Below are 24274 nucleotides of genomic sequence, written 5' to 3' on the forward strand. Positions count from 1 at the left end.
GCAGATGAACACACTGCCCCTGCCGGTGAATTCAGCAGAGCGTCCAAACAGTACGCCCTGGCCTCGGCTTCGGTCATTCCGTTTGGTGCTGGCCAGGAAGGTGGAGGCTGGGGAAAACAAATGCAAGCTGTCAGACTCCATGATCCAGGTTACAAAGAACACTAATTGGCCCATGACACCATAAACATTATCACTTGAAGCATTTGTAGTTGATAATAATTTCCTGCTTAAGTTTTATAAAGAGTCAGTGTACCTAATGCTTAGGTCACAATTGCGCCGGTGCCCGTCGGGGATGTAGCCCAGGCCGGGCTCTAACGTCTGGGGGGCACCGGCTGTCGTGGTCACAAATAAAACTTTCCTTCACGCTGCCCTGCAGGGGTCCCGGGGTGCTCCGGCGGGCACTCGGTGGCATTTTTGTAAAATTTTGTCACCTTCATTGGTCGGTCTGCGGCAAGTGCCTTGTAGTTACCCCTGTGGGGTCCGACAGGGTACCGCGCGCTTATCACATCCAGATGGGGCAGCTGTATCCAAAAATCGCTCTCTATCCAAAATGCGCTCTGGAGCAGTTTTGGGATATCCAAAACACGTCTCAAGCCAAGAGTGCAGGTTTGGGATATCCCAGATGTGCTCCAGCGGAGCGCGTCTGGGATAACCAAGGGCGTCTATCCAGATCGTGCTCTTGAGGTAGGAGCTTCGTGTTTTAAAAGGCGGAGACTATCTTGCATGTGATTATCGTAGCCAGAAGGCCGTCATCTTTGTTTTATCCGTGCAGTTTGAGTAGAATCAATTCAGCCGCTGGTTCTTTCTAACAAATTTAGCAAAAGATAGCGACACTCCGTTATGCACACGTCACGATGTGCAAAACGACAGTTCTGGATACGTGATGTCTCTATCCAAGACTCGCAGGCCAAAAGAGCACATCCTGGATAGACACCCTTGGTTATCCTAAAGCTGCTTCACGGTAATCAATGAGACAATTATAAAACCCACTATATCCCGTAATATGACTATTCCAATATGTGACATTTGTGACTGAGGAAGAGAGGAATGTTGATAGATAGAAAATATGCAATTGTAGGCCTAATTTGCATAATTAATGAAAAACTACTATAATTCCATACATACAGGTAAATGATGGCAATTTCATACTTGTGGCATTTGGAATTTATGTGAATGTGAACGTCATTGAATCAAATTATGCTAATAAGGACCTCATTTCTTTTTAAAATCAATTTCTCTAACAAGAAAGAATCAGACATGATGATATGATGATAGCTGGCATCTATATTTAAAAGATTTTAAATGGATAGATTATGATAACACATCATAACATGAATGAATTTGTCTTACGTGAAATAATCTAACGTTGTTTGATAAAAGCTCGAATCTATAAGACGAAGGTTAAATGGATAGATGATGATAATAGATAACACATAACATAAAGAAATTTATCTTCTATAAAATAATCTAACGTTGTTTGATAAAAGCTAGCATCCATATTAAGATGGTTGAATGGATGGCTGCTGATAATGGATAACATATCTTCACATAAATGAATTTGTCTTACATGAAATACATAAAATAATAATGAGGTCTGATAAAAACCTGCATCCATATGAAGCATCTATAAAAGAAAGTTAAATCGATAGATTGTGATGATAGATACCGCATCATAACATCAATATTTTCGATAACTTGATATTACATGAAATGATCTAACATTGCTTGTTTAAAGCTAGCTATTAAGATGGTTAAATGGATGGTTTATGATAATAGATAACACTATGCTCGCTTATCATCAGACTCCATTATCAGTTTCTTTCATATAACATAAGTTACATAACATTATCTTATTAAGACAGTCGATTGCAATCATTATTCCAATACATATTTGAAATGTGAAAATGAAATTCGTGCTCTCCTGCTCAGGAAACATGCGATCTTTTACCCTAACGTCTGCTTTGATGTCTAATACTATTTCCTATGGCAAATATGGCATTTTATTTGACTGTTCATCATCATTCATAATAAACAGCTTGACAACAGATCACAAAATGACATTACAAGGGCGTACGCTCAATTCTAAAACCTTCCTCCTGATGAAATAATAATTCTTTATGATCGATTTTTTGCATATCTCCAGACTTTGAATAACTACGTTGAATCACTATATCATGAAGCGCCGAAGGTCAACCTGCTATGTTACTATAGGTTTATTCAAACAGAAAAAGGATTATCTCACGGGTCATCTTATCACCTAGAGTTATTTGCATAATTCCAGATATAGCTAAGTGTCTACTGAGACTTCAGCTTGGCTCCGCTTTTACAGCAAATCTTCCTACAGAAGAACGAACAGCTGCACCACACGGTACCCAGGACAGCTGAAAAGACGGTCAACAGGAACACAGCCACGTCCAGCAGGTAGTACTGGTACCACGGCAGCTCCACTGCGCGTGCGCGGAGATGGGGCAGTCGGCCATGTTTGATGACGTATTCTATCCACCAGACGGCCCGCTCCATGGGTGACTGGGGCTGGTCACGGTGCAGGCGGGACAGGCGGGCTGCGGTCTCCTGGTAGCTGTGAGGGATATGATATGGACCAAAATGACTTTGGAGAATTGGGTCACATTTGTTGAAGTCTGGTGTGTTACCTCAAAGGGCGTTTACATCGGGTGCACAGACACAAATACAGATAAAGAAGTAATCATGAACCATCACTGCTGCGCTTAAAAATTCTTCACAAAATTATCACACTTCATCACATCTGGAACCCCCCCCCCCCTGTCTCTATGTATGTGTGTGTACGTGTATGAAAACTTGTGCGTGTGTACGTACATGTGTATGTGCGTTTTTTGTTGCATGCGCGTGTGTATGTGCATTCGCGCTCGTGTGTGTCGCATGTGTCTATGTGTGTGTGTGTGTGTGTGTGTGTGTGAGTGTATGTGTGTGCATGTGTGTGTGCATGTGTGTGTGTGCATGTGTGTGTGTATGTGTTTGTGTATGTGACTGTGTGCATGTGTGTGTGTGCATGTGTGTGTGTGCATGTGTGTGCGTGTGCATGTGTGTGTGTATGTGACTGTGTGTGCATGTGTGTGTGTGCATGTGTGTGTGATTGTGTATGTGTGTGTGTGTGTGTGTGTGTGTGTGTGTGTGTGTGTGTGCATGTGTGTGTGTGTGTGTGTGTGTGGGCATGTATGCGCGTGCATGTGTATGTGTGTGTGCATGTGTGTGTGCGTGGTCTATCTGTCTGTGTATGTATGTAAAACCCTGCCGTTATCAAATTTGAACTCAAACTCTTCCATGCCACATCTAGGACATGTAACATTCAAGATTCTTCTGGTGATTTGATGTATACCGAACCCTGTACACCACAACGACATCAGCAGTACCTGCTGTTGGTGACAACGTGAAGAATGGCCTGGTACAACTGTTCGGCGGTGACCGTGCTGAAGTCCAACTTCACCCCCAGTCCCCTGGCCACCACCCGGGCGGCGTTGCCGGGCTGATCCGAGAACATCGGCAGACAGATCATGGGCACGCCGTGGTGCAGGGCCTCGTACATTCCGTTCGCCCCAGCGTGAGTGATGAAAGCTCGGGTCTTAGGGTGGGCTACAATACAGATAGTAAAGAGAGTCATTTGGCGTCTCTCTCTCTCTCTCTCTCTCTCTCTCTCCCTCTCTCTCTCTCTCTCTCTCTCTCTCTCTCTCTCTCTCCCTCTCTCTCTCTCTCTCTCTCTCTCTCTCGCTCTCGCTCTCTCGCTCTCTCGCTCTCTCGCTCTCTCTTATCTATCTCGGAATACACTATGTTTTGATGAGTCAACATCACAGGTTGCTGTATTTTGGCATAAATTATATACAAGTATTCATGGCCCAGGGAACGAGAAATCACTAGAAATGAGTGCTGGCCATCGGCGTTGGCGCCCACGCCAGTCGCCATGTTTGTTTTTATTGCGAAGTACAGTGTTGGTTTAGCAGGGTGAGTGAGAAATACCCAAAAAGGAGGTGAAATGTCAGTTTGCTTTGGTAAGTTAACATCGCAGGTTGCTATACTTTGACATAAGATAACGTATACGTGACCCTGGGAACTAGACATGGAAAGTAAAGTAGTCAGTCACTATGGCTTCTCTATGTGCACGTGCGTTCAATATTTTCTGCCTGTCATACCAGTTTTGGCCCTGCTAATATAACTTGTGAGTTTTCTTTGGACAAAGGCATATTCTGCAGTATAAATTCCAACATTCTGTTAGCGTGGATTTTGCCCGTTTGGGTTGGTAAATTTGGTCTTTGAATTCCTCCGAATGTCTTTTCAATTAGCAGCGCGATACTTTTCACTGGCATACGAACTCGAATTTGTAGCATAGCTACCTATTTCTTACGGTATATTCTCAAATTCTATGGCTTTCTATTTTGTTTCCGCCGGTCAAATGTGAGTTCTGTATCTGTATCTGTATCTGTATAGCCGGTATAACCGCCCTTCGGCGTAACACACCAGCTTCGCAGGCACGCGGCGCGGCAGCAGGTGGTGATATTACACTGAACGGCCTGTCACACCTCACTTTTGCTCATCAGACTGCAATCGTTCTTTGAAGCTATTTAGTGAAGGTGTTCCTACAGCATCTGATGACAACGAGTTCCATTCTACTATGGTTCTCGGGAAAAACGAATTTTTGAACACATCAATCCTTGGTTTATAACTCTGGTACTTAAAGCCATGACTATTTCTTGTCCTTTTCTGGGCTGGTATTAGATAATTATCAGTCGGTACATCCACAAGTTTATTAGTCATTTTGTACATCATGCAAAGCCTGGATATTTTTCTTCTGTCTTCAAGTGACTTCCACTGTAGATCTGCTTTCATTTTAGTGACACTAGCACCCCTGTCATAGTTGTTCATGCAGAACCTGGCAGCTTGGTTCTGCACCCTCTCCAGTTTATCCTTGTCTTTCTTTGTGTATGGATCCCATACTGTTGCAGCATATTCAAGGTTTGGTCTTACTAGAGACGTGTATGCAAGTGATTTTACCTTTGCTGGGCATGCCCACAAACTACGTTTGATCACTCCCAATGTCTGCTTAGCCTTAGTTGTTACTTTGTTAATATGGGTACCCCACTTCAGTCCAGTTGTTAATGTAACGCCTAGATATGGGTGGCTTTTTGTTGTTGCTAGAGCCTGTCCACAGAACTGGTAGGTGGTTACAACTGGGGTCCGTTTGTTTGTTATGTGCATGATGTAGCATTTTTCCGGATTAAACTGCATAAGCCATTTGCTTTGCCATTCCTCGAGGGCGTTCAGATGGGAGGGAGTTGATCTGTTACTATTCAAATGTTCGCGCGTTAGCAAATCTGCATTGGACACTATTGTAATTCATTCTTTACCACCCCTGTGCCCTCTATTGTGATATCTATTATGTTTGTTATTTCATCACCGACATGCATAGGCAATGTTTGCGTTATAATCAATGTGGGACGTGTGCGCCCAATAGCCTTCAAACGGTAAACTTGCGACAGTTTTGGTAGTCAATATATAAAATTTCTATTCTGTATCAGTGAACTCTATCTGTTCAACATGTTTTGTTGTGACCAATGTACTTAGCCCGGTGTTGAAAAAATTCTGCAATAAAGGTCTTCTTCTTTTTTATTCCTCCCTTAGGAATGCCCCGGAATGCACAAGCGTGAGAAACCCGTGTTAAGCGTGAGAAATAAGTGCTGGCCATCGGCGTTGGCGCCCACGCCAGTCGCCATGTTTGCTTTTATTGCGAAGTACAGTGTTTGTTTAGCAGGGTGAGTGAGAAATACCCAAAAAGGAGGTGAAATGTCAGTTTGCTTTGGTAAGTTAACATCGCAGGTTGCTATACTTTGACATAAGATAACGTACACATGACCCTGGGAACTAGACATGGAAAGTAAAGTAGTCAGTCACTATGGCTTCTCTATGTGCACGTGCGTTCAATATTTTCTGCCTGTCATACCAGTTTTGGCCCTGCTAATATAACTTGTGAGTTTTCTTTGGACAAAGGCATATTCTGCAGTATAAATTCCAACATTCTGTTAGCGTGGATTTTGCCCGTTTGGGTTGGTAAATTTGGTCTTTGAATTCCTCCGAATGTCTTTTCAATTAGCAGCGCGATACTTTTCACTGGCATACGAACTCGAATTTGTAGCATAGCTACCTATTTCTTACGGTATATTCTCAAATTCTATGGCTTTCTATTTTGTTTCCGCCGGTCAAATGTGAGTTGATTTGTTACTATTCAAATGTTCGCGCGTTAGCAAATCTGCATTGGACACTATTGTAATTCATTCTTTACCACCCCTGCGCCCTCTATTGTGATATCTATTATGTTTGTTATTTGATCACCGACATGCATAGGCAATGTTTTCGTTATACTCAATGTGGGACGTGTGCGCCAAATAGCCTTCAAACGGTAAACTCGCGACAGTTTTGGTAGTCAATATATATAATTTCTATTCTGTATCAGTGAACTCTATCTGTTCAACATGTTTTGTTGTGACCAATGTACTTAGCCCAGTGTTGAAAAAAATCTGCAATAAAGGTCTTCTTCTTTTTTATTCCTCCCTTAGGAATGCCCCGGAATGCACAAGCGTGAGAAACCCGAAGTGTTTACGTTGTTCGATTCTCATTATAATTGCAATTTGATCACCGACATATCAATGTTGGACGCATGCGCGGTAAAGTCGCGATAGCTTTGATCATCTGTTCACTTTTATTTTGTATCTGTTAACTGTAGGCTGTTCAACTTGTTCTGTTGTGACTTGTCCATGGCCCAGCGTGGCAGAAATGTGCGATTTTTTATCATAAAGGTCTTCATTCATTCATTTATTCATCCTTTGTTCATTATTATTGATTATAAAAAGTTTATATATTTAATCCGTTGCGTCGAAGGGCTGAAGTGCCTGGAAGCAGTTAAGATCAAACTTGAAATCTGTTCAGACCTAACTGTAATATGCAACAAGAAGCACGATGAGGACAGTGCTGGCACTGCAATTAACCAAAGGAAAACCCCATTCACGGGTTATGCCCGCCGATAGATAAATCCTGAAATTCTTCCTCTTGAGCAAATATAAAAACCTAATTGAAACAAAGACTTACAAAATATATTCATTCCGAAATGTACATCAGAAACAGTGATACATGACTGTTAATGGCTCTCTGCTATTCAGTAATTGTTTAGCGATATCTTGTTCCCAGGATCGTAGACAAGTTATCATATACCAAATTGTAGCAATCTGCGCCAAAGCATACTGTCACTGTAATCACACTAAACGAGCAGTGTAATCCGCAATGAAAACAAACATGGTGACTGGCCGGGGAACTATCGCCAATCGCCTTGAATTTCTAGTGATTTCTTGATCCCAGGGTCATGTATACGTTATCTTATGCCAACGTATAGTAACCTGCGATGTTAACTTACCAAAGCATACTGTAATTGCGACTTTCTGCCTCCAATTTGTGTATTTCTCACTCTAAGCAAACCTTGTACTCCGCAATAAAAACAAACATGGCGACTGGCGTGGGCGCCGATGCTAATGGCCATCACTAATTTCTAGTGATTTCTCGTTCCCTGGGCCATAAATATATCATTTCATGCCAAAATACAGCAACCTGTGATGTTTACTCATCAAAGCATAGTGTATTCCGGAAGAATTCACCCTCCTTTATGGGCATTCCGGTGCATTCCGATGTGAAAAGGGCATTCGGGGCATTCCGGTAAAAAGGCAGACCGCTGATTTTCTACTTATACCAATGTTTTTTTGTCTTATAATGAGAGTATTAATCTCACCCAGAAGGTCGTTCTGAGGCAGCCAGTCCAGTAGTTTGGTGTTGTTGCCCAGACCGGTCGGATTCTCTCCCACGTACCGCCACACCACCTTCTGTCGGAGTCGGGCGAAGGCTGCCGCTAAGACTTCTCTCCTCTCCGCCGAAATCGTCTTGACCATCGACCCGAAACTGACCACAATAACTCCATCGTCTCCAGCGCTCTGGACAAACGCTTCCATGTCCTGTGAAGAGATGAATCATATCTGGTGAATTTACGTCATATCAATCAATATCCTCTAATATTGAGTGAACAGACCTTTATTGCAGACAGTTTCTATTTCCTACTCGTGAGTAGCATGAGATCTCACCTCAGCAAGGGGGTGGGGGGGTGGCACATTCAGTCCTCCAACCTGAACCATGTTGGGCATGCCGGGACGAGGATAATCTAGCACATTGTCGGTTTGAGAGAGCCACAAGTCCGTGCGTGATGTCACGCTCTGAAGAGTTTCTTCCTCGCTGACGTACGTACGGACCAGTTCGTCAAATGCGCTACTCACGACCCAACGTATTGTCACGGGTACAAAAATAGTCATCACAACGTTCTGAAGTCGCTGTACAAAAGTCATATCATCGGTAAAATCGGTATGTAAAAATGGCACATACGACAAAGGCTGCGGTAAGCCTGTAGCTTTTACGTCAAGAAAAAAAGGATCTAGACGCATCACGGCGATGTTGGGGACCCGGATATCAAGATGGGCTGAGAGGATAGCGCCACAAGGAAACTGGGGGTCAGAAATCACCACGCTGTACTGGGATGTCCTCAGCCGATCCACCAGGTTACTGTTACCCAGAAGCAGGGCACAGTGTTTTATAGCTTCTCCGCCCGCAGTGACATATAAATCTATCACTTCATAGAAAGACAATTTCCCAGCCGCAGAGAAAGTGTGACCTTTTAGTGCATTGAGCCTTGCTTGGGTGCCTTGGTCTTGGAATGCTTCAAACTGGAAGACAGGCCACTCTGCTCGTCGTTTTTCCACAATGTCCTCTGAAACAACCACAGTGACGGTATGACCTTTGTCCACCAAAGCGCGGCCAATTTTGGCATGATACATCCAGCGGCTGTCGCTAGTTATCAGAGGTGCCAACAAAACCTTCTCTGCGCTGCTTCTGATTAGAAAACACAAGAAAACTAGCAGAATGGCGGAACATCGAACCTTCGATACGATTCCCATGTTGCTGTGCTTAATTCCTTCTAAACTTTGTGAACTGCTCTTAGGGGTGATCAAATGTGAAAACCGTCATCTGTCAGTCTAATGAGATGCATTTAGGTCAGTGATTTCTGCGTAAAACACCATCATACAAGCAGAAACACGATTGGCAGTTTGTACGAAGATGGTAGCTTTTGGACCAATCAATTCCGACATGCCCGAAGGTATGTGATGTTTGCATGGAGCCACAGTAATGGGTAAACAGACTATGTACACAGTGAGCTGCGCGTCTCAGGATGGGTTCACACGGGGCTTCTTATCTCCAGGTAAATCTTTCGTTGGCAATATCGTACCTGCAGGCCAGTACAGTATCATGCATGACGTATTTCATATGTAATTCGACACCGCGTACTTCATCATGTTTTTCTAACTTACACGATAGCTGGTATCTTTTAAACGTAGCTGACGTTAAACCTTTCTTTGATATTCAGACTATCCATGGTGATTCGAGGTTTGAAACTCTTGCCAGTTTTAGGAAGGTTTGATACAACCTAGCGACTCCCGCTCAGATGATACATTTTTGCACGGCATAACATCATGGCCATGCGTTTATCACGTGAACGCCACGTGCTGCAGATGTCGGGGAAATTCACAACACAAACATTGTTTTCTTCCATCGCGTCAGGCAAGCGGAGGGACAAACAAAGTGACTTTGCTGTCATTTGTCTGTAGACTACTTTCGACAGTTACTGTGCATTTTTTCTGGTCTATGTTCTTCAAGCTCAGATCCGTTAAGTCAAAGTTGACCCCTGCTGCCTAATTAACGGGTCACTTGAACTTTCGGGTGGAATACAGCACTATAGGATGATGGTTTAGTAAAAATTTTTTAATAAAGTGTTAAACCATCATTATATGAAATGGCCAGACCAAATGGTAGTTCAAAATTGCCTTCTAATATTACTAGTATCAAAATATTAAACATGTCATAAATTTTCAAACTTTAGCCAGCATGTGGCTCTTCAATTTTGATTTTCATTAGACAAATTTGACATGTGTGTTTTCAGCAATGATCACTCTACAAAACTGTAGAGTGACGAGATACTGTACTAACATTACATGGTAGATATTCATAAATTTGTTTAATATTTGTACAAAAATTGCTGGTTTCAAATATTCATGAAGGCCAAGCAAAGTACTGGCATTTCTGACCACCATGGTCACTCTACAGTTTTGTAGTACAACATGTCTACTTTCCATACATATGTTTTATGCTGGAAAAAAATATAACACGGTGAGCCACAACTTAAAAGAAAATAAGATGACAAAATCTAACTTTTTATTCCTCCAAAGGTGAAATATGACCTCTTTGTTTGAATAAGTGGACAATACAGCTAATCAAATTGTTGACATAGCACGCAGACAGCAAGCTGAGAGACTACCTGGGTAAAACAATATGTACCTCCTGGCTGGATCACACCTTTAATTGGCCCATTCTGTTGGAACATTCTAGGTCTGGCTTTGTTTTTCAACAATATACAAACATGGATCAAGTACAAATTTTCAGTGTGTAATACATGTATCATGGAACGTTATTCCTCCACACTTTTCAGATACAGTGTTTACATATACACACAAAAATCTGAAACCAAAACATTTGCGATTTACAATTGTACTCTCATTGTAGATAAGTAGAATGAATGTCCATTTTCGTTTTCAATACACCAGACATGGCCAGACAACATGTTATTTGAAGTCTCCTAGACAACTTTGAAAGTTGATTGCTGTAAGCGATATTTGAATTTTGGGCACGGCACCGTCTATTTTAAAAGAGGTGGCAGCTAGGTAGGTATAGGCGAAGTACTCCGCGGGCTCAGGGAGACTTGAATTATAACGCAAAATTCGTCCGCCTGCCGCGTGGTATAGCCCCGCCAGTTTCACTATGTAACCAATGCTCATCTGACATGACCATCTGACGATTGTTTGTATTCTCCAACTTTCAAGCAGAGGCTTCGATCAGGGGTCCAGTAGGGAGGGCACCGTTTAAAATTGCTGCTACTACTAACCCTCCAAACGAAACCTCTGTTTGGAAAATAATATTTTTCCCTCTCGCGGCCCCATTGGATAGCCCAAATGTTTCAACATTGGTAGAATACTTTGGGAACTCTCAAAGCAGAAATGTTACATCCAGCTTGTTTTTCTCTGTGTTTCAAGCAAGGATTAAACCTCCATGGATTCAATAACATGCAGTTAGTCTGTGGGAGGGATACTCCACAAAAAATCGCACATCCCCAGATACATCAAGGTTCTTATTCCAAGGAATATCAGCTAACCTGTTAAGTCTATCTTGCAGACTCTCCATTCCTAATTGTGTTTTTAAAGAAACAGTTTTCTCATAGTGCCAGGTCCTGAGTTTTTTTACTTTTTAAAAAATCTAATATTTCTTCATACACTAAAAACTGACATCATGCCCAATACGCACTTGGCTGAATAATTCCCAGACAATAATACAAAGAACCCTGCTTCACGACCTCCAGGGTGCCAGGTAGCAGCTCACCTGGCCACAGGCACCCCTCCTGCAAAGTTTTCGCAGTAGGCGGAGAGAGGGCAATTAGCAAACAATGGGGGAAATCGGGGTCAAAGGTGGTTGCTATGTGTTGCTAGGGCAGCCAACACCCTCTTTGCTTGGTGTCCAAAAAATCACTTAACCAGAGTGAGAGCATAGCGCTAGAAGGGAAAAGACTGAAGTGGACGAAAATGGGTAAACCTAGCATAACTCTACATCAAATACCCCAGTATAAATACATGCTCGCACGGCGTTAAACAGGCGGAGAAAAACTTACAGACAATGCATTTTTCTTGTTAGAAGAGCTGATGTTTCTGCCCATTGGTTTAACATTTGGCTCTGTCCGCGCGGTTTTAAGATAAATAACGTTTGAATAAATCGGACGTTAATTGGTCATGTTACGTTACCAGAGTTATCAACCAAGGATTGATGTGTTCAAAGATTCGTATTTCCCGAGAACCATAGTAGAATGGGACTCGCTGTCAATAAGTACTGTAGAAACATCTTCACTAAATTGCTTTAAAGAACAGTTGCAGTCAGATGTGCAAAAGTTAGGTGTGACAGGCCGTTCAGTGTAATATAACCAGCTGCTCTCGCGCCGCGTACCTGCGAGGCTGGTGTGTTACGCGAAGGGCGGTTATACCGGGTATACAGATATTTGTAACATCTTTATAAATAGGGTAATACAGGTTACGATTTGGCCATAGGAACATCTGCCTTTAGAGTCTTCAACTACCGTGGCCGAGTGAAAATTTTCGGTGTTATTTGTGTGGATATTTCATATCAACCGTGAGAAGGGCAGGTGCTTGAAGCTGCAGGGCTGACTTTTAAGTTATGGCTGCCCATAGGAAAGCATGTTAAGATACACTGAAACAAGGCTTCATAAAAGTACTAACCAAAACTTCAATCTTAAAAATTAGTCTACACTGGAAAGTCACAAGGGTTTAGTTGATAACCATGCAAAGAAAACAGAGAGTTGTGCAGCTCAAACTCGGAGCTTTGAACTTTGAACTTTATTCACCTTTGAAGCGGTGGCACATCGGCAGTGCCGAGTGCTAAAAGTACATACTTAACGCAGATTGAGATATCATAGGTAACCAATATACAAAATCTAGTCGAGAGTATCGAGGAGTGATGAATTAGAGTAACAGTAGTAGCTGGTGCTTGGAAACCAATGAAGTTCATAGAAGTAATATTATAGCAGTAAAATAAAACAAGAGTCCGTAGGACACAATTCTCCGTGAAGTATTTATAGTGTGTACATTGTGGGTGAGGTATTTGTTAAATTTCCTTTGCTAGTGACCTGCTCAGTTGTAAGATAAATGTATGAAATGGATCTTGATGTCAGGTGTGAAATCACAGACAATTACCCTCCTGGTTTATTTGATTGTAGATAGGGATGGTCCATTATACTGGATAATTGTTAATGATGGCCGCAGACTTTAATGGTTTGGTCCATTTTATGTCCTATCTTTATCATGAAGCACTATTTCTCGATTAGAACCTTCAGTCCTATATCATTTTGTGATACTTTAGTTCCTGTGCAGCAACGGAATCGTGGGTTGTATGTGGAGCCAGGTGTGAAAAGTGCATTTTTGATAAGCAGTAATTAAAGAATTAAAAGTATTGACCCACACAAATTGCATCTCTGCACAGTCCAAGTAGTGTTTTAGAGCAAATAAAGAAAAAGTGTTTATTCATCTTTTTCTTTTTATACAGGAGGGGTCAACCCGCTAAAAGTACGTTTTAACAGCATGGCACAGATGGGATCTAGAAATTCCGGGAAAAGTCCAAATTTAGATGTAGATGGCCTCTTTTGAAGATTATCGATGAACCATTCAGCCTTACAACTAAGATGTTTCAGAAATCACCAATATGCAGTAAATTCTCTTTCCACAATTTATTACAGGAATGTCTGATCTATAGCTATCAACCTGTTTGCAATAAAAAAGGCAAATTTGTATTATCGTAACATTTCACGAAGGTCAAAGGTCACAATCCGGTGAACCGCCCGGAAGTGACACTGGTCCCGGCCCGCGCGCACTATTCTGAGAATTTTATCTCAACAATCTTTCATCCCCTCAGCCTGGGTAAACTTTTTACATTGTCACAGCCTCCGTATTACAGACTACAGTCAAACCTGTCTATAGGGACTGGCCAAAACTGGCCGCTAAGGACAGGTGGCCGCTATGGAGAAAATGTCGATTCATTGACCACGAGTGACACATATTTTCAGTACCCACTGAGATACATTTATTCACCGTGCAGTACACATGTAAACATTGCATAGGTAAGTCACATTTTAGAAAGTCGATTGTTGTTCTTTGACTTCTATTATGGGCTTGAAAAAAGAATTATTGTATCTGCCAACTCCAAAATCCATGGCTTGCTCGGGCTTCATGTCTGTACAGACCAGCATCGCCATACTCTACTCTTGATCCTTCGCGACTGCTTCGCTGCAGGCACAGGCGTCACCAACGAGTTTTAATCATATGAAACAAAGTCTTGTCCCGTTCAAGACTTTAAGTTTTGTTTTATACGGGTAGGGGGAAAACCCTGTATAGGTACCCGTACCCGTATAGGTACCCGTATGGGTATACCGGTATACCCCATTTGGGGCCCAACAAGCCAGGAAACACGCTATGACGGCCGCCAAATGGGGCACCTAGAACGACTGTTTTTTTACGGTCTCCACATTGATAGAAGACACAAACAGTTGACTATACTAGGTCAGAAAATAGCTGAACGATCATATTTTACGATCTTTTGATTTCTATGAAGGATGGAGGTTTGTAAAATACGGAATTTGCGAAGTTCGTACACAGTGCTCGGGTATACACTGGAAACATGTCGGGAACACATAGTCACAATTCTCTGGGATAGTATCGGGAAACGTTATTAACAGTTGTCCTCCGGATTTTTAATAGGCTGGTCGGAGCACCATCGGTGTTGCATCGGTCGATGTACATTTCCCGACATACACACGGTGATTTTTCGATGGTCTCGAAATTCCTGATAAGAAACCCATGTTTCCCGACAAATTTGTCGGTAATACGTCGTTTCTTTTTCCCACAGACTTCCGATGCCGGTGTCACAGGGATTTCGCACCCCCCTGATTTTGAACCCCCCGGTGCGAAATCACTAGGGATCTCGCACCCCCCGGTGCGAAATCTCTAGCGATCTTGCACCCCCCAGCTAGGGATCTCGCACCCCCTCCTCAAACCCCCTTAGGGATTTTGACCCCCCCCCCCCAAATATTTCGAAAGGTGCTCTGTCTGTGCAGCAATTATATTCAAAACTGCATTTTGATATAATAAAGTCATAGTTTAACGTGGTAATCGAGAGTATTACAAGTTGCTGTGTCTGACAGAACAAACATCTAAGACTCCGTTAACCCATGCCCTGGACTAATGTAACGCTACTAGTATTTCAGCACAGCGAGATGATGGTGACTCACTGTGCACGATGATTCGTTGTAAAATTCTTCCTTTGTGCCATGAGAAATGTACGATTAGTTCATAGTTTTACTTCAATGTTCATAATTGATTTTTTGAATTATTTTAGAGACTTGAATAACATTTTATCATACAAAATTATATCACATATTGAATGGATGATGGGTGTTAAATAGGGTTAGAAAAAATTTATCGAAGCCTTGGCCCGTCGGAAAAATGAAATCTTATGACATTTCTGAGTAAGAATTATTAGTTGTTTAATGTTAAAACTACGGGATAAAAAAATGTCGCCACCAGGATTTGAACACAAGAACCATGACTCCCAGATAGTCATTGCACAACCCACTTCGTTACCACTTCAGTCAACAGAGCATTTGAAATGTCAGTTATAGTTACCTTCGCCGAGAAGGTTATGCAGAGGGTAGCGTTTGTGTGTGTGTGTGTGTGTAATGTACAGCATAACTCGAGAAGGCTTAAATGGATTGTCTTGATATTTGGTAGGTGGGTAGGTCTTGATGAGACTAGGAAATGATTAGATTTTGGGTCCCCTAGCGGCTTGTTACGGTACTGCAGCGGAACTTCCTGTTTCAATATCTCCTGTTCTGGAGAAGCTATGGAACTGATTTTTGAGTGGTAGATAGCTCTTTGGACAGAGAGTAAGTGGTATAGGTTTTGGCCCCCTAGCGGCTTTTTTGGAACTGCAGGAGCAGGTTTTGGTTCAGACTTTGAAAGGGAATAACTCAAGAAGGGCTTGATGGATGGTTATAATTTTTGGTAAGTAGATAGCTTGAGTGATGATGTACATGATTAGATACTTATTATGCAAATCAGTATCTAATTTGCATAATTAATGAGGAAAGTTTATACATCGGCCAAATTCCACGACAGGACTCTCAAACATGTGACATATGTAACTGAAGAAGAGAGAAATATTAATAGATATCAATTATGCAAATGAATACCTAATTTGCATAATTAATGAGAAAATACTATAACTCAAGATGGGCTTGATGGATGGTAATGATTTTTGGTATGTAGATAGCTTACGTAATGCTTTGTATGATTGGACAATAATTATGCAAATCAGATTTTAATTTGCATAATTAATGAGACAACTTTAAAAACCCGCTGTATTCCATGATATGACTATTGACATATGTGACATTTGTTACTGAGGAATTTTGATAGATAAAAAATATGCAAATGTAGGCCTAATTTGCATAATTAATGAGAAACTACTATAAAACCATACAGGTAAAGGATGGCAATTTCATACTTGTGTCATTTGGAAGTTATGTGAATGTGAACATTGTTGAATCAAATTATGGTAATAAGGACCCCATTTGCATAATTCATGATAAATGTTACTTTGTTAGCATAACCTTCTTTGTTACGCTCATACTTTTGTTTTTTGGGTGAAGAAGATCAACTGGTATGATTTATAATTGATGACAAACACCCCTGATATGTCAGTCATAAAGGTTAAAATCATATGGCGAAGGTATGAGGTCGTGGAACTCTAGTTACCAATCAATTTGTTAAAAAGATAGCCACTGGGAATTATGAATGCCGTAACAGAACACATACTACACCCTGGGGGTGCGAGGTCACTAGAGGGGTGCGAAATCGCTAGGGATTTCGCACCGGGGGGTGCAAATTCACTAGTGATTTCGAACCGGGGGGTTCAAATTCACGGGGGGTGCGAGATCCCTGTGACACCGGTCGTCAAGGCAACAAGTAACTAACACGGCGGAGGGGACTCCCCGGCTTGGATGAAACTATGGCAACGGCGTTGATTGACGGGTAGCCGCGGTACTGGTTACCATGGACACTACATGATTGACAGCCGAGAGACAAGCACATGGTCGTCGCGGCACGCAGCTTAATAAAAAGGAAACTTCAGACGATAATCGATCAGCTGTTCTCCAGCACCATATTTGATATTTACGGATGTTTACTTTTATTGTTGAGTTATAAGACTTAGTTTTTACGTTGTTTGTAGTAGAACGTGCGGAACTCGCTGTACTGTTTGTTGTGTCAATAAAACTTTTATTAAAACCGGCAAAAAATAAACTATTGAAAGGAACGATATTTCTGTAGAATTCTGTAATCGGCAGGTATAGGAAGCATAGTTAAGATATTATAAACGAGAAAACATCGATAAGTTCTCAATAACCAAGGAAATTCATTTAAAGGACGCGGAAGTATAAACCCGGAATCTAACCTACAGCTCGCGGCGCCGTACGGCAGCCATTTGTTCGCAAACGCAAGCGGCGTATCGCGGTGAGCTAAATATTGCGGCGAGGTAACAATACCTTTAAACCACTTTAACCCATCACGTGGGGTTCCACAGCTGCAGTCCGTAATGACTATACTTGCATTGTTCTACGGTCGAACGTTACGTGTTTCTGTTTGTTTTGTTCAATTCTACTTTAACATGTCACACACGTCGTTCGCTAACAAAGTGATAATATGAACAATTGACGCGATTCTATTTTAACAGACGTGCCCACATTATATACCCGATCTAACAAGCGTAATTTTGAATAGCGCTGATAGCTCACCTGGTAGTGTTGTTGTCCATCAATTGTAACCAGGCAAGATGTACAGGTTCGAGCCCAACGATTCATTTCTATGTTTTATTTTTCACTGTTACAGTCAACATTACTTTAATTTATTTTTATCTTTTATGATGTTATGTTTACATTATCATGTTTGATGTTTTGTTATTCTTAATTTTTTTACATCCATCTCTATCTGCTTCCTTAATGAAGGCCTCTGGTCTCTGGGTGTTGTCCTTGCACTTCTACTAGTTGACTCGTCGTTTTGTTCTGACGGCGTCTTTGCCAACGCTAACAAAGCACGTGAGCCATCATCATATATCTTTCCTAGCCTGGTTTGGACACTGGAAAAGAAAACAAAATGGTTGTTACATGTACTTACAATTGGAAACAATAGCGATGCATTTTTATTGAAACTAGAAAACATCCCAACAGTTTGTGAACAAACGTTCTTTTTTAATTTTTCGTGGAGCCGTCAACTTCTAATGGCCCAAATCGCTGCACTTTGCGCGGAAACATGCGCTGATTTTTACGCTACTTAGTGCTTGCAATTGGTTGAACTGTGGCAAGAATCACCAGTAAGCCTGGGAGGAATATTTCAATGTTCCATAATCATATTCGTTAAATGAAAATAAATTGACAATATGATTCCGAATCCCATAGTCAGTCCAAAGTCACTAGTCAAGTCGCAGCAAGTTTTTGAACGTTACAAATAAAGGCGCTTATCCAGTGCGAGATTCAGTAAAAGTAATGCAATGTTTGAAAAAACCTTATTGATATGACCATCATAGGCAAAACGTTTCTTCTCAGTAGTCATTCGTTTCTCAGTAGTCCTTCGTTTGCCGTCGGTGACAAGAAATGTATACGGGCAAGACGAAAGTTTCGGATGCTGGACAACTGAGTTGCATCGACAAAGTTCGTTATCTCTTTTAATGTTTGCAACCTTCATTTCGTAGTTTGATTGTATTTCCTGATTTCTTTCAGCAATTTACATTATCATATTATTTCAGTATTTCTTCTCTTGTTAACATACTGCGTATCAAATTACCGTGGTCCGGAAAAATGCAGCCGATGGTGGTTAATCCGTCTCGATGCTCGAACTCCTGTGGACCAGCTTAAAGTTCAATGCTTTGATTACTGTTATTTTGTTAATAAAATATTATCTGTGAAAATTTTATGTGAGTTCATGTTAGCTTTCCGAACTTGTTAGTTCCTGGGAGCGTCAGGTGTTAGTGTTAGTGACATGAAACAAACAGTTGGAAAAAACCAACACCGAAACAAATCAATACGAAAGCAAACTGAACGGGAACAAAAGGAATAAATTAATGAACTATTGTCTTTTCATTAAGATGAATCGATCTGTCCGGAAAGTCCGTCCCCATCCTCAAGCACGGCCGGTATAACTAGCACGCCGGTTGTCACGAATCTGAAAAGACGAATATGGAATACATGAGATCTAGCTATATACAGCATAATGTAGCGGTCAACTAACCACGAATAACAATAGCGGCGGAGTTTAAAAAAAAACCCACCCCAAACAAAATTATCTACCAACACAGTAATCATACAATGACCTGGTTTGCCTTTTGACGAAAATATATCAAGGAAAATTTACGGTAATTAGAAAACAATGGAAAAAAATGTCTAACTCGTCCGACGAGATATTGCTACAATATCGTAATAATCGGGACCTGACACACATCATGACCGCGAGTGACCTCTTGCGTGAAAACCGACACATGCCCGACATTCGTCGGTAATATATACGAAGGCTATCGGGAAAGTAACGGGCGAACTCCATTGATTATCTCCATGAAAAATGGAGATATAGTTTTGGGTGTGTCTGTGGGTTTGTCTGTTTGTGTTTCCGCACCATTCCAGTCAGCATAACTCAAGAACCTCTTGATGGATTACGATGATATTCGGTATGTGGGCAGGTGTTGTGAAGCCGAAATTCAAGAACGATTTTGGGCCCCCTGGTATGTGACCTTGGTACTGCAACAGAACTTCAATTTTTGTATCTTTTGACCTGGACGTGCTGTGGTCTTGATTTTTGGATGACAGATAGCTTGTGATGTAATAAAGAAGTGGTGTAGGTTATAAGACTTGTTTATTCTTCAGTGATCTCATAGCAGCTATTAAGCTGAATTGCCGAGGCACATTACATTTCATTTCATTTAAAAACGACTACTTCATTACATCCGCAACAACTAAAAAATACTAGTTAAAATACGACAATACACACAAGGTAAGCTTCTTATTGCAACACATGTAGTCGTGGATATCTTATGTGTTCAGAATACGAATCATGTAAGGTAACGCACTGTTCATATACCGGTCAGTTCGGCCATATTGAGTGTCAAGTTTATGTGACGACCGTGTTTGCCGGCCACTGATGTTCCCTCTAGTTGGTGGGAGTAGGTGCTGGAATTGGCCTGATCGAACAAGCTTCTTCGCAAACGACTCAGTGAGAGTTCTACGTCGTGAGTTGAGGGTTGGCAGCCCTAAGAGAGAGCAAGCAGTGGTGTACGATGTGTATTCAACACCCAAGATGACGCGCAGGGCTCTTCTTTGGATTTTCTCGATTCTATCACTTAACGTCTTAGGCAGTCCGGGGTGCCAAATCGGACAGGCATATTCCAAAATTGGCCGAATGTAGGAAACGTACACCGTCATCAGGTCCTCTATGGAGAGATGGAAGTGCTTCAGTTTCTTGAGAAAGTACATGCGCTGATTAGCTTTAGTACACATTGAGTCCACGTGTGAATTCCATTTCAGATCATCCTGAAGGATAACACCCAAAACTCTCATCACCTTCACTTGTATAACTTCAATGTTGTCAACAGTGAGAGGAGGGGGGATGCTATGAGTCTTTCTGAATTGGACATGTAACGCTTAACATTTCTTCGGGTGTAACTTAATGTGACTCGTGCGAGACCAATGATCCAAGTCGTTAAGGTCCTGTTGCAGGTTTGAAGGACTTGAGGTAGGGTTCCTTGTTTCTAATAGGTTCAGGTCGTCAACAAATTTCCAGCGTTTGGAGGCAGCGTGACGCGCGGCACAGTTAATGTAGGCTAGAAATATCAATGGTCCGAGTAAAGTCCCCTGGGGTAATCCACAGGTAACGTTTAGGCTGTCGGAAAGTGTTCCATGGTAGCGAACAACCTGACTTCTGTTGCTGAGAAAGTCTACAATCCATCTCGTCACTGACGGGCGCAGTCCGAGTTGAAGCAGGCGTTGGATTGCAACGTTATGACTTACGCGATCAAAGGCCTTACTGAAATCCGTTGAGACAAGTGAGCAAAGTATCCCAGGTTTGTCCGTAGCTTTGAATAACTCATTAGTCATATCCAATAGACAATGTGTTGTCGATTTGCCCTTAAGACAGCCAAACTGTTGAGCGTCGATCTCAGGAGTAATGTCGGACAACACCCATTGCGAAACGAAGCGCTCGGCTACTTTCGCTAACAAAGATGTTAGGGAGATCGGACGAAGTTCTGTTAAAACAGGAGGTTTGGTCTTTGGGATTGGGACAACAATCGCGCATTTCCATTCGTCCGGGACTGAACCTTGTTGAAGGGAGGTGTTAAGAATGTCGGTAAATGGTTTACTCAGTTCATAACTTCATACGCAAATTCTTTGATGATTTTCCCTGGTATGCCGTCCGGGCCTGCGGCTTTGCGTGTTTTGACATTGAGAAGTTCTTTGTACACATCCCAGGGTTGAACATAAGGAGCTGGAAACGATGGCAGGTAGGCGGGCAGTGATGCCGCGTCGATTGCAGGTAAGGACTGTATCACTGCTCCAAGTGACTTGTTTATGGCGTTGGCGATGCCGCGTTTGTCGGTAGGGTCAAATCCGTCGATGTGGATGACTGGTTCGTTGCGTGATGCGTTTATCATGGATTTGATCTCCTTGTGCCACTTTGCAGCATTATCCTTCTTCAAGGACTTCACTTTGGAGTTGTAGTACGTCTCTTTTAAGTGAGGTTTGGGCCCCCTAGCAGCTTCCTCTGGAACTGCAGGGGTGTTTTTGTGAAAATCTTCTTAGGAGAATAACTGAACAAAGGAACAACGGATTTCCATGATATTTAGTATGCAGGTAGCTTAGATAGAGATATACACAATGAAGTGAAAATTATGCTAATTGGGACTTAATTTGCATAGCTAATGAGGAAAATCTATATTTGCTGTGTTTTCCATTATAAGACTCAAGTACATGTAACGTATGTAGTTTATGGAAAGTTGATCATCAACAGATACCAATTATGCAAATAAATTCCTAATTTGCATAATTAATGCAAAGCACCATATCTCCACCAAAATGGAAAATTATAGGACGGTCAATATCATACTTAGTATGCAGGTAGCTTAGACAGAGATATACATAATGAAGTTCAAATTATGCTGATTGTGACTTAATTTGCATAGCTAATGAGGAAAATCTATATTTGCAGTGTTTTCCATTATCAGACTCAAATACATGTAACATATGTAGTTTATGGAAAGTAGAGCATTAACAGATATCAATTATGCAAATAAATTCATAATTTGCATAATTAATGCAAAGACACCATAATTCATCTAATTGGACAATTATAGGACTGTCAATATTGCAACATGTGTAAGTTACATAAAGGTGTTTATGGCCAAGCATATATTGTTTTTTTCGCAACGTTAAGACTCAAGTACATATGTCCGAGTTAATAAGACTGATTGGAATAACCTAAGTCACTTCATTCGGAGGAGTGAGAGGGGGGACCACTTTCCACGGGCGGACCAAATGTCATAGAAGGTCGTGAGAATCGGTCCGCCCTACTGAAAATCGCGGTATCGTTCCTCAAACCACTTCTCAGACATGTTTTTTCGCAACGTTAAGACTCAAGTACATATGTCCAAGTTAATAAGACTGTTTGGAATAATCTAAGTCACTTTATTCGGAGGAGTGAGAGGGGGGACCACTTTCCACGGGCGGACCAAATGTCATAGAAGGTCGTGAGAATCGGTCCGCCCTACTGAAAATCGCGGTATCGTTCCTCAAACCACTTCTCAGACATGTTTTTTCGCAACTTTAAGACTCAAGTACATATGTCCGAGTTAATAAGACTGATTGTAATGACCTAATTAAAAATAAGCCACTCTATTTGGAAAGTGAGAGGGGGGGACCACTTTCCACGGGCGGACCAAATGTCATAGAAGGTCGTGAGAATCGGTCCGCCCTACTGTAAATCGCGGTATCGTTCCTCAAACCACTTCTCAGACATGTTTTTTCGCAACGTTAAGACTCAAGTACATATGTCCGAGTTAATAAGACTGATTGGAATAACCTGAGTCACTCCATTTGGAAGAGTGAGAGGGGGGGGGGCACTTTCCACGGGCGGACCAAATGTCATAGAAGGTCGTGAGAATCGGTCCGCCCTACTGTAAATCGCGGTATCGTTCAATTGATCAAAAAACACTTCTCAATCATGTTTTGTCGCAACAAAAAGACTCAAGTAGATATGTCCGAGGTTATAAGACCGGTTGTAATACCCAAAGTCCATGATTTGGAAGAGTGTGAGGGGGGGACCACTTTCCATGGGCGGACCGATTCTCACGATCTTCTATGACATTTGGTCCGCCCGTGGAAAGTGCCCCCCCTCTCACTCTTCCAAATGGAGTGACTCAGGTTATTCCAATCAGTCTTATCAACTCGGACATATGTACTTGAGTCTTAACGTTGCGAAAAAACATGTCTGAGAAGTGGTTTGAGGAACGATACCGCGATTTTCGGTAGGTCGGACCGATTCTCACGACCTTCTATGACATTTGGTCCGCCCGTGGAAAGTGGTCCCCCCTCTCACTCCTCCGAATGTAGTGACTTAGGTTATTCAAATCAGTCTTATTAACTCGGACATATGTACTTGAGTCTTAACGTTGCGAAAAAACATGTCTGAGAAGTGGTTTGAGGAACGATACCGCGATTTTCGGTAGGGCGGACCGATTCTCACGACCTTCTATGACATTTGGTCCGCCCGTGGAAAGTGGTCCCCCCTCTCACTCCTCCAAATGGAGTGACTTAGGTCGGTACAACCAGTCTTATTAACTCGGACATATGTACTTGAGTCTTAACATTGCGAAAAAACATGTCTGAGAAGTGGTTTGAGGAACGATACCGCGATTTTCGGTAGGGCGGACCGATTCTCACGACCTTCTATGACATTTGGTCCGCCCGTGGAAAGTGGTCCCCCCTCTCACTCTTCCAAATGGTGTGACTAAGGTTATTCCAATCAGTCTTATTAACTCGGACATATGTACTTGAGTCTTAACGTTGCGAAAAAAACATGTCCGAGAAGCGGTTTGAGGAACGATACCGCGATTTTCAGTAGAGCGGACCGATTCTCACGACCTTCTATGACATTTGGTCCGCCCGTGGAAAGTGGTCCCCCCTCTCACTTTCCAAATTGAGTGGCTTAGGTCATTATATCTAGTCTTATTAACTCGGACATATGTACTTGAGTCTTAACGTTGCGAAAAAACATGTCTGAGAAGTGGTTTGAGAACGATACCGCGATTTTCAGTAGGGCGGACCGATTCTCACGACCTTCTATGACATTTGATCCGCCCGTGGAAAGTGGCCCCCCCTCTCACTCTTCCAAATGGAGTGACTTAGGTTATTCCAATCAGTCTTATTAACTCGGACATATGTACTTGAGTCTTAGCGTTGCGA

The 24274-nt window shown here is 42.0% G+C and overlaps 1 protein-coding gene across 1 annotated transcript; it reads right to left on the reverse strand.

Annotated features, from left to right (window-relative positions):
* Window positions 1–1164: 1164 nt before the first annotated feature.
* Window positions 1165–8039, reverse strand: LOC136431310 (UDP-glucuronosyltransferase 2C1-like). Its single transcript, XM_066422639.1, has 3 exons — window positions 7802–8039; window positions 3390–3609; window positions 1165–2578 (listed from the first exon to the last, which is right to left on the reverse strand). The coding sequence occupies exons 1-3, from the start codon at window positions 8016–8018 to the stop codon at window positions 2296–2298; spliced, it is 720 nt and encodes a 239-aa protein (XP_066278736.1). The 5' UTR covers window positions 8019–8039; the 3' UTR covers window positions 1165–2295.
* Between the last annotated feature and the right edge of the window lie 16235 nt (window positions 8040–24274).

Source organism: Branchiostoma lanceolatum, chromosome 3 (genome assembly GCF_035083965.1).
Source record: "Branchiostoma lanceolatum isolate klBraLanc5 chromosome 3, klBraLanc5.hap2, whole genome shotgun sequence".
NCBI lineage: Eukaryota > Metazoa > Chordata > Leptocardii > Amphioxiformes > Branchiostomatidae > Branchiostoma > Branchiostoma lanceolatum.